At 42.5% G+C, this 14,565-nt stretch overlaps 2 protein-coding genes across 4 annotated transcripts; one reads left to right on the top strand and one right to left on the bottom strand.

The window, feature by feature from the left end:
* LOC110508341 (AP-1 complex subunit sigma-3) lies at window positions 1-8,687 on the bottom strand. Of its 2 annotated transcripts, XM_021588791.3 has the most exons (6): window positions 8,466-8,687; window positions 2,604-2,782; window positions 2,278-2,386; window positions 1,945-2,082; window positions 814-873; window positions 1-625 (listed from the first exon to the last, which is right to left on the bottom strand). In XM_021588791.3, the coding sequence occupies exons 1-5, from the start codon at window positions 8,466-8,468 to the stop codon at window positions 826-828; spliced, it is 477 nt and encodes a 158-aa protein (XP_021444466.1). In that variant the 5' UTR covers window positions 8,469-8,687; the 3' UTR covers window positions 1-625; window positions 814-825. The 2 variants fall into 2 exon arrangements, with proteins under 2 accessions (XP_021444466.1, XP_021444467.1); XM_021588792.3 differs by lacking the exon at window positions 814-873 and having other exon boundaries at window positions 8,466-8,660.
* On the top strand, window positions 8,172-14,484 carry dhrs12lb (dehydrogenase/reductase (SDR family) member 12-like b). Of its 2 annotated transcripts, none has more exons than XM_021588790.3 (11): window positions 8,172-8,758; window positions 9,044-9,203; window positions 9,743-9,876; window positions 9,992-10,074; window positions 10,685-10,780; window positions 10,935-11,016; window positions 11,100-11,161; window positions 11,361-11,465; window positions 13,361-13,451; window positions 13,760-13,897; window positions 14,057-14,484. In XM_021588790.3, exons 2-11 carry the CDS (start codon window positions 9,148-9,150, stop codon window positions 14,206-14,208), a joined length of 999 nt encoding a protein of 332 aa, XP_021444465.1. In that variant the 5' UTR covers window positions 8,172-8,758; window positions 9,044-9,147; the 3' UTR covers window positions 14,209-14,484. The 2 variants fall into 2 exon arrangements, with proteins under 2 accessions (XP_021444465.1, XP_021444464.1); XM_021588789.3 differs by having other exon boundaries at window positions 8,648-8,758; window positions 11,328-11,465.
* The last annotated feature ends 81 nt before the right edge of the window (window positions 14,485-14,565 follow it).

The raw sequence follows: 14,565 nt of genomic DNA on the forward strand, positions 1-14,565 counted from the left end.
TTCAAGTATCAAAATGCACTTTTATTCCAACGTCGTCAACATTCAAAATCAATAATTAGTTTTATAAAAAACAAACCGTAACATTCACCCAGATAAATAATTCCCTTTCCAAAAAGGCTAGTCCCAACCAAGATTATACAAAACAAGGCTAGTCTACAAGATGCATTTAAAACGCAACATCAAATACATATTCTAAAGAGGCACTTCTTCAATGTTCATATAATCTTACATGCACAACATGTCATTGAAGAAATCAAGAATTGATTCAAAAGCACTTCGTGGTGATATATTAGGATTGTTATAACCCTAGTTTTCAGTAACTACTTCAAGGATCCAGGGGGATGGGTGATCATATCAATAATAACAGCTAAAGTCTCGTCCTTATCTTACGAGGAAAAATAAAGCCGTATTTAGAACACAACAATCGAGGATAAAACATCCTGCCCACCTCAGCAGACAAATTCCGTCATAGAAATAGAATTCTGGAACTCGTAATTCCATGGATTCTGTACAGTAGGAAGACTTCCAGTTCTGGAATGGTCCTGTATTCCACATTCCTTCTTGTGTGTGTAGATCCCCGGTTCCAGTATTAGAACGCAGGCTTGCTCATGTATTCCTCCATGGTCTGGAGAGGAGAGATGGACAAATTCATTGTGTGATATCCATATCAACAAGCCTTGTTTTAATGTCATGAATATTCCGTCACACCTACATAACATCTTTGTATGTAGCTCACATCCATTAAGACATAAGCATAGAACGTTTACACACGGCACTATGCTACTAATAGAATCACAATCATTAGCCTCTAACCTTTGTCCAAATTCAAGGCCATCCAAGCTCCAGATCATAATCACTGTTGTCAATCTCAGCCTAAAGCAATGATGATGAAGGTGATGAAGAATCAAATGAGTGATGATGCAACTGTTCAGATAGCATGCAATAGAGACTAGGATCAATATGTTAGTTGTATTTCCTAAGCAAGCAGATAGTGAAACTAGGGATGGGCGTGAGTACTCGATTCAAGGTTTGTATTTGTTTGTTAATAGTCAAATAAAAGTTCAACACTTACAATGCAACTATTTAGCAGGTGGAATTTATAAGCGCTGACAAAATGTCAAATTCTAAGATTAACTTATTGTTTGTTGACTATGTCAAGTGCGGGTAAAATAATGTTACATTGGAACGACCAATAGCATACCGCAAACTTCTTCTTCTTCCCCATTTCACAATAACATGCCGAATACGAGTTTTCAAATGCCCATCCCTAAGTAAAAACCAAAAAGGGCCATGCAGAGTGTCGCTTAGTGCCTATAGCGCCACACAGAGGCTGCATGGATAGTACAGAGAGTAGACAGCTCCTGCCAAAGCAGACCTACAGCAACGAGAGAGCCAGAAGAATCTAAATTGGTTCAGTCTCTCATGACAGACAGAATGAGGATAATAGGGCCATAAGTAAACCAGTTAATATGGGTCATGTAGGGGAGCCTATTAGCTATGAGACAGGAGAAGAGAGCTCATCAGGAGTCAGTCAACAGCACTGCACAGTCAATCCATGAGACATTAACACCATTTTCACAGTCCACTTTCATCGGGTTTTTACTAAGGAATTATAGGGTAAAATAGGTACTTTTCAGTACCCACTTTAAAGAATTCATTAAAATTGGTAACTACTTGTTACTAAATGGTGCATTCAATCCTAAATAAACATTATGTTAATTATTATGTAACTATAATAATTGTACCAGGTAAATCATATGTAGAAAAACAGGTCAATATCAGACCGTAAGATAAAGCATTTACAATGTTGCTTCTAGACACTGATCTAAGGTCAGTTTTTGCAATTCTCCCCCAAATAGTCTCAGTTAAGATTGGAAGTGGAAAACACTGATCCTAGATCTGTGTCATGGGCAACATCTACCTTGAGCACGGTCTCTCACTCACCTCCTGTAGCATGTCTGAGGCCTCGATGGAGCGGGATACGACCTGTTTGGACGTCTCCTGTACCTCTCCCCCCAACAGAAACTCATCCAGGATGAAGTAAGCCTTTTCAAAGTTAAATATTATGTCCAGCTCACATACCTTGGGAGAGGATGAAAAAAATTACCCAAGGTTCAAGAAGTAGAGTCCAGTCTAGCACAAATCAGTTTACGGTGTTAAATACATACTATGCAGGCAATGCAATTTGTTGAAAAATATAAATAGGGGGAGGAAATTGGAGGGGGGAGAGAGAGAGAGAGATCAACACAAATAGAGTGCTGTGTGAGAGAATCATACATTGCCAAAGTACTTGTCCAGCAGCTCCACATAGCGATGCAGCACCTCCAGGGCTAGCAGCTCATTCTCCTCAGCATCCAGACCACAGCAGAAATACAGACTGGCATACCTACCGTACCGAGAGAGAGAAAGCGGTAGAGAGAGTGAGAGAGAGAGAGGGAGGGTGAGCGAGAGAGGAATAACAGAGTAATACAGTTAGAGTTCAGATTATTGAATATGAAGAAGGAAGCCACTTTAGTCTTCTGATAAGCAACCTTAGGAGAGGAGAGCACACCGCTTGCTATTCATCTCCCCTCCCCCTCCCTCCTGTACACTACCCTTCTCACTTCTTGTAGACGATCTTCAGGTCTTTCCAGTGCAGGAAGTTGCAGGAGCGTGGTTTCCGTCCCAACACCATGGTGGTCATGTCCCTGACGATCTTCTTCTTCTCTCGCTCAGGGATGGGCGTGAACCACTTCTGGAGGCGGAGCTTGCCTTGGCGACTGAAGAGCAGCAGGAAATGCATCTACAGGAAAAGATGCACCACAAGGTTAGTAATATAACAATAACGTATGCCATTTAGCAGACGCTTCTATCCAAAGAGACCTACAGTCATGCTTGCATACATTTTACGTATGGGTGGCCCAGGGAATCAAACCCACAATCCTGGCATTGCAAACACCATGCTCTACCAACTGAGGAGAAAGAGAAATATAGGCCAGGAAGGAGAAATATAGGCCAGGAAGGATGCTGGGTTCCAATATTTTGAGAATGCATCCTTCCTTCAAGTAAACACTGACAATTCAGCAATAACAGCATGCAGTACATCAACCCTGTCATGTCAGATAGTGGTTATCAATGAGTAGTGCCAGACTGAATCAGTGTTTATTTCAAAGAATATGTATAAAAGTATTCAACTGAAAATCACACACACACAGTGAGTCACTGAATGACGCCTGACTCAAGCTGTATACAAGGCCCCCTGTATTAACTCTCTTCCCTGGAGCCCTATCAGCACCATGCATAGACCTTTGGTAGTGCTGCCCCCCCTTCTTCAATTCTATTCATACTTTCTTACTGCTCCTGTAGCCAAATTCTGTTTTATCATGGGCCTTAATTTTCTGCAAAAACACAGTCATCACACATTGTAGGCTAAGCAAGCTAAAACCAAAGATAAAAGGGAATTAGTGAAGTATCTTTGCTAGAAATACTAATGGGGTGTGCTATATCACCTGATCATCTCTAATGTAGGCTAGATGAATCAGCTAGGATATTCGGTCAAATATCCTAGCTAATATCCTGTCCCTGACCGGGAGACAACACATGCTAGCAATCCAAAGTAACCTACTACTGGCAGTATTCATTTCAAACTCACCGCTCGTTGCCGGTGGACAGTTCGCGCATGTGACGAAGACGAGTGCAGCAACGCACTGCCTCACTCGCGGTGGCTAAAGGACTTTTTCCCAAGAATCACAAGTTTGAGAAATTATCTAGTTTGATAGGCAATTTGTTGCATTTAAAAGCTACAAGTGAGAAGAGACCAAAAATAAAATAAGATCAGTAAAAAAATAAAAAGCACCAAATAAAAGGCCTTTGTTTTTTTTGTTTTTTTTACAAAGGAGGGCAAAAGGGCACCCCAAGGGCTGAGGCAGTCCAGTGAAGATGTTAATTTACTAACCTAACAAGACAAAGGGAAGAGAAATTGAGAAAAAGGCAGAAAGAGAAAGAGGGGGAGGGATAAAAGGTACCTCAACCTGAGATGACAGAAAAAGAGAGGGGGGGGGGGGTGGAGGTAAGCAGTGCTAGAGGCATCACTACAGACCCTGGTTTGATCCTGGGCTGTATCACAACCGTTCATGATCGGGAGTTCCATAGGGCGGCGCACAATTGGCCCAGCGTCATCCGGAATAGGGGAAGGTCATTGTAAAATAAGAATTTCTTCTTGAAACTGACTTTCCTAGTTAAATAAAAACATTTAAAAAAGTAAGCAGATAGACCCAACCTCTTTTGTTTGATGCTATGGCGTTGTTTCCCAAAAGAGTTGAGGAGATGTATTCGTACTGTTTAGAGAGTACATTTCCTTGTTTTGTTCAGCTAGATGTCCAACATGATCTTTGTTTTAGGACCTGAGTGACTAGGGCAAAAGGCTCTCTGGTTTCATTTTCCTGCATTTGTTGACTTGAATATCTGGGCAATGTGTTTTATTGTCAACTGTTTAAGTGAGCCACCTGGCAGCACCAGCAAAGCCATTTATATTCAGGGACATTTGATCCATTCTTTGGTCTGACAAGAACAGAGTACGTACAGAATACAAAATAAAGTTCAAGTTAATTTCACAGAGTAAATGTTTTCTCAACCTTGCACTGCAGAGATGTGTATCGTTGTCAATGAAAGGCAAAATAAAATATTCATATTTTAGGGACTTTTGAGGGATTCTTTGATTTGACAAGGAAGGACAGACAGTGTATATATAATTCATATATTCCCAAAAGTTTACTCAGAAAAGCAAGGTTTTCTACAATGAAAACGCCATACCTTTCTAAATGTTCATTTGGAGATACTGTATATTCAGAGACATTGAAATGTCACGGCAGATACTTTGTGCAGAGTCCCAAATAGGCTACTCCCAAGTAGCACAAAACGTTCCTGGAACCGAAACCAACTTTGGACTTAGGTTGTATATTGGTGTTGCAAAACCAAAACGTAACAATGTTCTCCCAACATTCCCAAATAAACATATTTGAAACATATTCCAAAGTTGCCTATAGGTTGAGATTTGGCACTGTTTGACACGTATGAAAGGGAATTCTTGGCCAAGGTTTCTAAACATTGTCAGGTTTCAAAATGAATATATTTGATACCTATTCCAACATAGCCAGTAGGTGGGGATTTGGTACTGTTTGCGGAATGCCGATACGCCCGACCACTTGAGTGCCAAAAAGATGCTCTTTTTTCACAGTCACTTGAGCGTATTCACTGCAGTAACTTAGGTTTGTTCCTTATATAATGACAAACTGGGGCGTAGGTTTAACTACTTTTAATGAACATATACTTCAGCTAAAAAACTCCATGTTTAGCCATTCTTTAACCATCCGAATAGCCTGCTGGGTAACGTAGTCTAAATGTTATTAACACATAACACAGTAACGTCGTCGGGTCATTTGTATGTGAAAACATGTAACATTATATTTTATGTCATCAGTGTTGATGTTCGATTATTAAAACAACTGAATGCTTGGAGTTAGCTAGCTAACATTAACTTAACTTAAGTTTACCTAACTCAGTTGACTCACTTAACACTAGCTAAATTGACTAACGTTAGTCAACTAGTCTTATTAACACTGACTTTACCGTTCTCCGAGTTAACCAGCCGGCTGACCAGCCGTAACGTTACTCGAATCATCATTCTCCTGCATTTCTCAAGCCAAGCTCCGGGTGTGTTCACTGACACAGATGTTTCAACGTAACTTAAATCAAGTCAGTTTGCTTTGAAACATGGCAATCTCTGTTCTCGGTCTCCAGTTACAGCCTGCCAACCAGCCAGCTGTAGCCCTTGGTAACTTACTCTTCGTAAGAGTCTTCCTCCTCCAGCCAGCTAACACAAGGCGATTATCTGAATTATTGAAATTAATTAACCCACCCAATTACTCAACTAAGCACCCCACTAGCCACTGTGTGTGTGTGTATGTATGTATGTATGTATGTATGTATGTATGTATGTATGTATGTATGTATGTATGTATGTATGTATGTATGTATGTATGTATGTATGTATGTATGTATATATATATATATACATATACACACACACACAGTGCCTTGCGAAAGTATTCAGCCCCGTTGAACTTTGCGACCTTTTGCCACATTTCAGGCTTCAAACATAAAGATATAAAACTGTATTTTTTTTGTGAAGAATCAACAACAAGTGGGACACAATCATGAAGTGGAACGACATTTATTGGATATTTCAAATTTTTTTAACAAATCAAAAACTGAAAAATTGGGCGTGCAAAATTATTCAGCCCCCTTAAGTTAATACTTTGTGGCGCCACCTTTTGCTGCGATTACAGCTGTAAGTCGCTTGGGGTATGTCTCTATCAGTTTTGTAACTTCGAGTTCATTGGTGTCCACATCAACAACCAACTAGAATGGTCCAAACACACCAAGACAGTCGTGAAGAGGGCACGACAAAGTCTAGTCCCCCTCAGGAAACTAAAAAGATGGGTGGGTCCTGAGATCCTCAAAAGGTTCTACAGCTGCAACACTTTGCATCACTGCCTGGTACGGCAATTGCTCACCCTCTGACCGCAAGGCACAACAGAGGGTTGTGCGTACGGCCCAGTACATCACTGGGGCTAAGCTGCCTTCCATCCAGGACCTCTACACCAGGCGGTGTCAGAGGAAGGCCCTAAAAATTGTCAAAGACCCCAGCCACCCCAATCATAGACTCTTCTCTCTACTACCGCATTGCAAGAGGTACCGGAGTGCCAAGTCTAGGACAAAAAGGCTTCTCAACAGTTTTTACCCCTAAGTCATAAGACTCCTGAACAGGTAATCAAATGGCTACCCAGACTATTTGCATTGTGTGCCCCCAACCCCTCTTTTTACACTGCTGCTACTCTCTGTTTATCATATATGCATAGTCACTTTAACTATACATTCATGTACATACTACCTCAATTGGGTCGACCAACCAGTGCTCCCGCACATTGGCTAACCTGGCTATCTGCATTGTGTCCCACCCACCACCCCCTCTTTTACGCTACTGCTACTCTCTGTTCATCATATGCATAGTCACTTTAACCATATCTACATGTACATACTACCTCAATCAGCCTGACTAACTGGTGTCTATATGTAGCCTCAATACTGTTATAGCCTCGCTACTTTTATAGCCCGTCTTTTTAGTGTTGTTTTATTTCTTTACCTACCCATTGTTCACCGAATACCTTTTTTGCACTATTGGTTAGAGCCTGTAAGTAAGCATTTCACTGTAAGGTCTACTACACCTGTTGTATTCGGCACACGTGACAAATAAACTTTGATTAGATATCTTCTTCTGTAATGTTACTCGAAATTGACACATCTGAGAAGAGTCGCAGATAAACAGAAAGAGCTCCGTCTGCCCAAATGGTGTGAGAGAGCACAAGCTGACTGTGATGACAATGTGATGACAATGACGAGTTAACACTCAGTTACTTTGTTTCAGTCCACAGCACCTGAAAGAGACAGAAGCCCAAGACACAGAAGGAGCACAAACCCGGAGTTGACCCTAATGCTTTTTGACTAAAGAGGACATTTTGTAACCAGTGATTTTATTAAATGTGTCCAGTGGGAAATAAAAAAAGGAAATAGTAATGTAACTAGTTGCTAATCCAATTATAATTCATCAATAGTTAGTAATTACCAGTTTATATTGTATTTCCTTGTTGGTTGAATACAATGTTATCTATAATAGTCCCCTTTTCAGTCATGTAAATAATTACCAATCAAATTATAGTTAGTCAAGAGTTAGGAAATACAACATAAAACTGTTAATTACTGTCTTTATTAGCTGAAGCAATGGTCGCATATAACATCTATTACCAACGTTTGCTAAACATTGGTCAACGTTGGTCGTTTGAAACCCAACCAACGTCGTAAAATACACCTACGTTAACCAAACGTTGATGACACCTATGACAAATGTTTACAAAACGTAACCTGTCCCCTACACTTTAACCAAAACCGAACGTGTATCTGAATACATACAGAATGTTTAGACAACCAATCCAACACCTAAAGAACCCACCTATTTTTGCTACCTGGGTGACGCCTAAGGCGCAGGGAGCATGTACAGGCAAATACACCTGAACCAGCTTTCAACTGTCACCATGGCTGCAGAGTCACCAGCCAAGCGACAAGTGACGAAACCTGTTCCGCAGAGTGCAGTTCGAGGAAATACAACTTACTTCCGACTGTCGCTTCAGCAGAAATACTGTACCCAACACACCTAACATTTAGAAATAAACTATGCAATTGTGTCAAGATAATTATGGTGTATAGAGAGGGCAAACGATTAATGACAAATACCAATCCGATATACAGTTTAAAATGACTCTGACACAGTCACCTTGTGGTAGCGACAGGTGCAGTCCAGTGGACTGTCGGAATAGTCTGACTCATCACTAAATTAGAACAACGGGTCGTGTGCCTGAAAACGAACTCACCATTTTGAGGATAGTTTGAGTCAAATTCCAGTCGTTAAATATAACTAAAAGTTAGTCCAATACTTTCACCCTCGCACAGCGGGCCAGACAACTTGAAGAGCGCATAGCTGTAGTCGTTTCACCCTGGACGCTGTCGTCGAGCAGAGAAAAGAAAACCAGGAGAACTGCTCTGTCCTGAACGTTGCCCACAGGTCTAGACCGGTGGAGGCCACCTCACCAATTATCTGCCTCTGGATTGGTTGACAGCGTTACACCTGTTCGGAAGTCCTACAGCGCCTTTGATCAAATCTGAGGTGACTACCGTATTAGGCTTGTAGCGTACGGATGCAAAAATGTGCTCAATTAAAAGTGGTAAAATGACATTGTCAGTGTGGCTACTGAGGTTAGTATGCAGTTTAGCGTTTTGTTTTAGTACTGATCATGTGCAGAGCAGACGTAGGCCTATCCCTTTTACAAAAGTAGACAAAATAATCAACCAACGATTGTGTCATCTGACAAAGTGTTTTATAGGCTGGTGCAGTTGTTGTTCTCAGAAAAGACAAGAGAGGGCACCACTAAACTCAGAAATGAACTTGTAGGCACACGTGACGCTTGTCTGTCACAGTCCATGCTAGAGTGGGCTTGGTAAACCGGCCACAACTCAACGGGCTTCGGAGGAGAGAGCACTTGATCATGAAAAGCAATGTCTTTCTACCGCAATATCGTCTGGTTTCTCAAAGGAATTCACGAATACACAAGGTCAGTGAATTGCAAAACGACATAAATCTGTTGAATTTGGCTTTTTTAGGGATATGAGAAAGTTGTTGTTTTTTGAAGGTGGACTTTTTTTGTGGGTATATGAGAAGGTAGTTGGTAGAGACACTGTTTGCAAGTACCCATGTCTCAGAGTATTCTATGCTGCTCCTGGTTTATAATAACGATCAAATATTTGTCTATTTGATCATCATCTGCAAGGATATTACTCTTACTGTTACAGTAGGCTATATGCAAATGTAGATCACTGTATGGCACTACCAGCCACACACACAATCCCTCTTTTCACTCGCATTACAATAGTCCCTTTGACAGATGAAGTGTCTTGTCATTTGAGGTCGCCTTCTCCTTCAGTCACCCCAACAGCTGATTAGTTTTTATAAGAGCTGACGGAAGAATCCTGACTTCAAACTTGCTCTTTGGGTTTTTATGTCATTGCAAAGAAAAGGTATGTCTACTTCAACATACAATGTGATGGGATTGGTTCATTAGTTGATTGATTGGTGTGTTGTGTTTCCCAACAGGAGTGGCTATGAGCAAGCTGCTAAACACTTTGTGGCCAAGGAGCTGGATGTGGCTGTGGTAGGAAGGTCCTTCATAATAACAGGAGCTAACAGTGGCATAGGGAAAGCCACTGCCACGGCTATAGCTAAGAAAGGTACGAAACCAGAGATTGGTCAGGAAGGCAACTCCACCACGCTTGCACTGTGTAATGGTGTCATACAGAAGAATCATGATTCTGTTTTACCAACATTCCCTCTTTGGTTTGCCAGGTGGTACAGTCCACATGTTATGCAGGAACAAGGAGAGAGCTGAGAAGGCCAAAGAAGATATTGTCAGGGAGACAGGAAACACGGTAAGCTTGACGTGTTGGTGCGCATCATTGGCATGTCCAAAACATTTTAAATGGGATGGCCAAGGTGGGGCATAGACCCAGTTTCGGGGGCGATAACATTTTGAACCTTAATTGATGCAAGGTGGAATTTAAAAAAAATACAATTATGATTGTTCAACACATTAAATTAGGGCTCCTGAGTGGCGCAGTGGTCTAAGGCACTGCATCTCAGTGTTAGAGGCGTCACGGCAGTCTGGTTCGAATCCAGGATGTATCACAACCGGCCGTGATTGGGAGTCCCATAAGTCGGCGCACAACTGGCCCAGCGTCGTCCGGCTTCGGCCGTCATTGTAAATAAGAATTTGTCCTCTAAGACAGAAGGGCACTGTTTCGTTTGCCTGAAACAGCGCCATAGCGGTTTTGCTGTCGGTGCACGTCTTGGTCAAAATTATGAATATATTCAGAGACGACCTATCAGATCTCAGAATTTCTGGCGTGGCTACGAGTGTCTAATCAGATTTCTGGATACGCCACTGGTGTGCATGTGTTTGTGTCAAACTCAGCTACATACACTATAATGAACAACATCTGGCCATACCGCAATGGTTTATTGTATTACTTTTCACTCCAGGAAGTATACGTTCACCATCTGGATATGTCCGAGACACACAAGGTGTGGGAGTTTGCTGAATCCTTTAAGATGCAATACCCCTCCCTCAATGTGCTGGTAGGCACCACAGACTTTTTCTTCTCCCTCTTCCACTTTTGAATAGCTTTTTGCTAAACTCCATTATGGAGCATTGAGTGTGTTGAGAATAGAGTGAATATTGACTAAGGAGTTATTATTGAGTGGGTTACGCTGTTTCTCTGTGTTGGTTCAGATTAATAATGCTGGGTGTATGGTGAACAAGAGAGAGGTGAACGATGATGGTTTGGAGAAGAACTTTGCCACCAACACACTGGGTAAGACTTACTGTCTATACAGAGTGATCAATGAGTTGTATAGGTATAATTATCTTTTTCCTCCTCTCCTCCCTTCCATTTAGGAGTGTATCTTCTCACCCAGAGCCTCATTCCACTACTTCAGAAGAGCAGGGATCCGAGGGTGGTGGGTATAGGCACACTAGGATGGATAGATACTCTTAATTTAAAACCAATCCAATGGTCTGGATATTGCGTGGGGATACGCGTGGGAGTTTCTACAATAAAAATAAATATCTGTCAATATTGGCCAATATCCTGCAACATTGTCTCATTTGCCCATTCTGGCATAGCCATCACCCCTCTCTCACCCCCTGTTCTCAAAGATAACAGTAACATCAGGGGGCATGCTGGTCCAGAAACTCCAACCTGATGACCTCCAGTCTGCAAAAGGTTCCTTTGACGGCACCATGGTCTACGCACAGAATAAGGTAGGAGAGGAGAACAGGGTTCCAATGATGGTAGGGCACAGGAGGTTGGTGCGACCTTAATTGGGGAGGACGGACTCGTGGTAATGACTGGAGCGGAATTAGTGGAATGGTATCAAACATATGGTTTCCATGTCTTTGTTACCATTCCATTTTCTCCGTTTCAGCCATTATGGTGAGTCGTCCTCCCCTCAGCTGCCTCCACTGTGGTAGGATACCTTGCCTGGGGTTGCATGGCTGTGTAATGTTGTACAGCACGGATTAAGATTGTATTGCATGTACAGTGGGGCAAAACAGTATTTAGTCAGCCACCAATTGTGCAAGTTCTCCCACTTAAAAATATGATTTTCATCATAGGCACACTTCAACTATGACAGACAAAATGAGAAAAAAAATCCAGAAAATCACATTGTAGGATTTTTAATGAATTTGTGCAAATTATGGTGGAAAATAATTATTTGGTCACCTACAAACAAGCAAGATTTCTGGTTCTCAGACCTGTAACTTCTTCTTTAAGAGGCTCCTCTGTCCTCCACTCGTTACCTGTATTAATGGCACCTGTTTGAACTTGTTATCAGTTTAAAAGACACCTGTCCACAACCTCAAACAGTCACACTCCAAACTCCACTATGGCCAAGACCAAAGAGCTGTCGAAGGACACCAGAAACAAAATTGTAGACCTGCACCAGGCTGGGAAGACTGAATCTGCAATAGGTAAGCAGCTTGGTTTGAAGAAATCAACTGTGGGAGCAATTATTAGAAAATGGAAGACCACTGACAATCTCCCTCCATCTGGGGCTCCACGCAAGATCTCACCCCGTGGGGTCAAAATGATCACAAGAACAGTGAGCAAAAATCCCAGAACCACACGGGGGGACCTAGTGAATGACCTGCAGAGAGCTGGGACCAAAGTAACAAAGCCTACCATCAGTAACACACTACGCCGCCAGGGACTCAAATCCTGCAGTGCCAGACGTGTCCCCCTGCTTAAGCCAGTACATGTCCAGGCCCGTCTGAAGTTTGCTAGAGAGCATTTGGATGATCCAGAAGAAGATTGGGGGAATGTCATATGGTCAGATGAAACCAAAATAAAACTTTTTGGTAAAAACTCAACTTGTTGTGTTTGGAGGACAAAGAATGCTGAGTTGCATCCAAAGAACACCATACCTACTGTGAAGCATGGGGGTGGAAACATCATGCTTTGGGGCTGTTTTTCTGAAAAGGGACCAGGACGTCTGATCCGTGTAAAGGAAAGAATGAATGGGGCCATGTATCGTGAGATTTTGAGTGAAAACCTCCTTCCATCAGTAAGGGCATTGAAGATAAAACGTGGCTGGGTCTTTCAGCATGACAATGATCCCAAATACACTGCCCGGGCAACAAAGGAGTGGCTTCGTTAAAAGCATTAAGGTCCTGGAGTGGTCCAGCCAGTCTCCAGATCTCAACTCCATAGAAAATCTTTGGAGGGAGTTGAAAGTCTGTGTTGCCCAGCAACAGCCCTAAAACATCACTGCTCTAGAGGAGATCTGCATGGAGGAATGGGCCAAAATACCAACAACAGTGTGTGAGAACCTTGAAGGCTTACAGAAAACGTTTGACCTCTGTTATATACCCTTTGTTGGCAATGACAAAGTATTGAGATAGACTTTTATTGACCATATACTTATTTTCCACCATCATTTGCAAATAAATATCCTGTGTGATATCTCTTTAGTGAGTGTCAGTGTGCTGCTCTACCAACTGTTTGGCTCAGTAAGTAAAGAATGGCTCTTGCAACGCCAGGATTGTGGGTTCGATTCCCGGGGCCACCCATATGAAACATGTACGCATGCATGATAGTAAATCGCTTTGGATAAAAGTGTCTGCTAAATAGCACATTATATTGTTATCCCCTGTAGAGACAGCAGGTGGTGCTGACAGAACAATGGGCCAAACACCACCCAGCCATCCACTTCTCCGTCATGCACCCTGGATGGGCTGACACACCAGGTACCATGGGGAGGCATAGGATAGATACAGATAGACCACGGGGAGACGGGGATAGACAGACCAGGTACCATGGGGAGATGGGGGGGGAAGGACAGACCAGGTACCGTGGGGAGGTCAGGGGGATAGATAGAAATCAGACAAAATAATGTGTACAGACACATCAAATCATGTACCATATATTAGGGTAGACACTGATTGAAGATACTTTTATACAGATTGAGTAATGTGCTGTAAATTGCAAATATTGATTGTAAACATAAGATTGTTAGTTATTTGGTGCAGTCAGATGACATCTCTCCTCCCCCCAGCGGTTTCTACATCTATGCCTCAGTTCCACCAGATGATGGGGGAAAGGCTGCGTAGTGCAGAGCAGGGAGCTGACACTGTGGTGTGGCTGGCACTGACCCGTGCTGCTGGCAGAACACGCAGCGGAAAGTTCTTCCAAGGTGGGCACCAGTGTGTTTTAGTACCAGTGGGACGGGGATCCCCTAAAATGTTTCATTAAATTGACTTGCGTTTACTTCATTTAATCAACTAGGGCTGAGCAGAAAATGCCAATGCACACTAACTGCCAACACTAATGGGCTGGGTGTGATTTTTCTCAGATCGGCGGGCGGTCCCGGCCCACCTGCCCCTGGCCTGGACCCACAGTTCCCCCGAGGAGGTCCGGTCCTTCATGACCCAGCTGGAGATCTTGGCCCAGGCTGCAAAGCAGCCTCGCACTGACGCACAGCCCAGTTTTGACCCAACTTATTGAAAGGTCTTGTGACCCACCAGCACCAAAAGAGTACATATCCAGTCTCAAGCTGCAAACCCAATGTAACCAAACAACCACTTTGATAAACTTTCTTACCTAACCAATTATAATTGATTCAGCTCTTAGGAATCTTAACTTCCACTTGTAGTGCATTGATGTCAATGGACATCGATCCTTAGTGAAAAGTACTATAGTTAAGGTTCAGTATGTGACCACAGACCTAGAGGTATCCCTAACCTGTCCTCAATGTTTTGTTGGTATTAAAGGACTTGAACCTAGATGATGTATCTGTCTGAATCTTTCAGGACACACGCTTAAGAATTCAACGATTTTGTAGCTAGCCTGAAGGATCAGGCT

Source organism: Oncorhynchus mykiss, chromosome 28, assembly GCF_057628025.1.
Source record: "Oncorhynchus mykiss isolate SJ-2025 chromosome 28, ASM5762802v1, whole genome shotgun sequence".
NCBI lineage: Eukaryota > Metazoa > Chordata > Actinopteri > Salmoniformes > Salmonidae > Oncorhynchus > Oncorhynchus mykiss.

What these genes read in the sequence shown, in the direction of transcription:
- LOC110508341 (XM_021588791.3), bottom strand. An exon ending in CTGAAGATCGTCTACAAGAA is followed by an intron (nt 2,387 to 2,603) that starts GTGAGAAGGGTA and finishes TCGGTACGGTAG; the next exon opens with GTATGCCAGTCTGTATTTCT. An exon ending in CCTCAGACATGCTACAGGAG is followed by an intron (nt 874 to 1,944) that starts GTGAGTGAGAGA and finishes TCATTGCTTTAG; the next exon opens with GCTGAGATTGACAACAGTGA.
- dhrs12lb (XM_021588789.3), top strand. Translation starts at nt 9,148, where the DNA reads ATGTCTTTCTACCGCAATATCGTCTGGTTTCTCAAAGGAATTCACGAA. An exon ending in AGAGCAGGGATCCGAGGGTG is followed by an intron (nt 11,162 to 11,327) that starts GTGGGTATAGGC and finishes ATTCTGGCATAG; the next exon opens with CCATCACCCCTCTCTCACCC. An exon ending in TGGTCTACGCACAGAATAAG is followed by an intron (nt 11,466 to 13,360) that starts GTAGGAGAGGAG and finishes TATCCCCTGTAG; the next exon opens with AGACAGCAGGTGGTGCTGAC.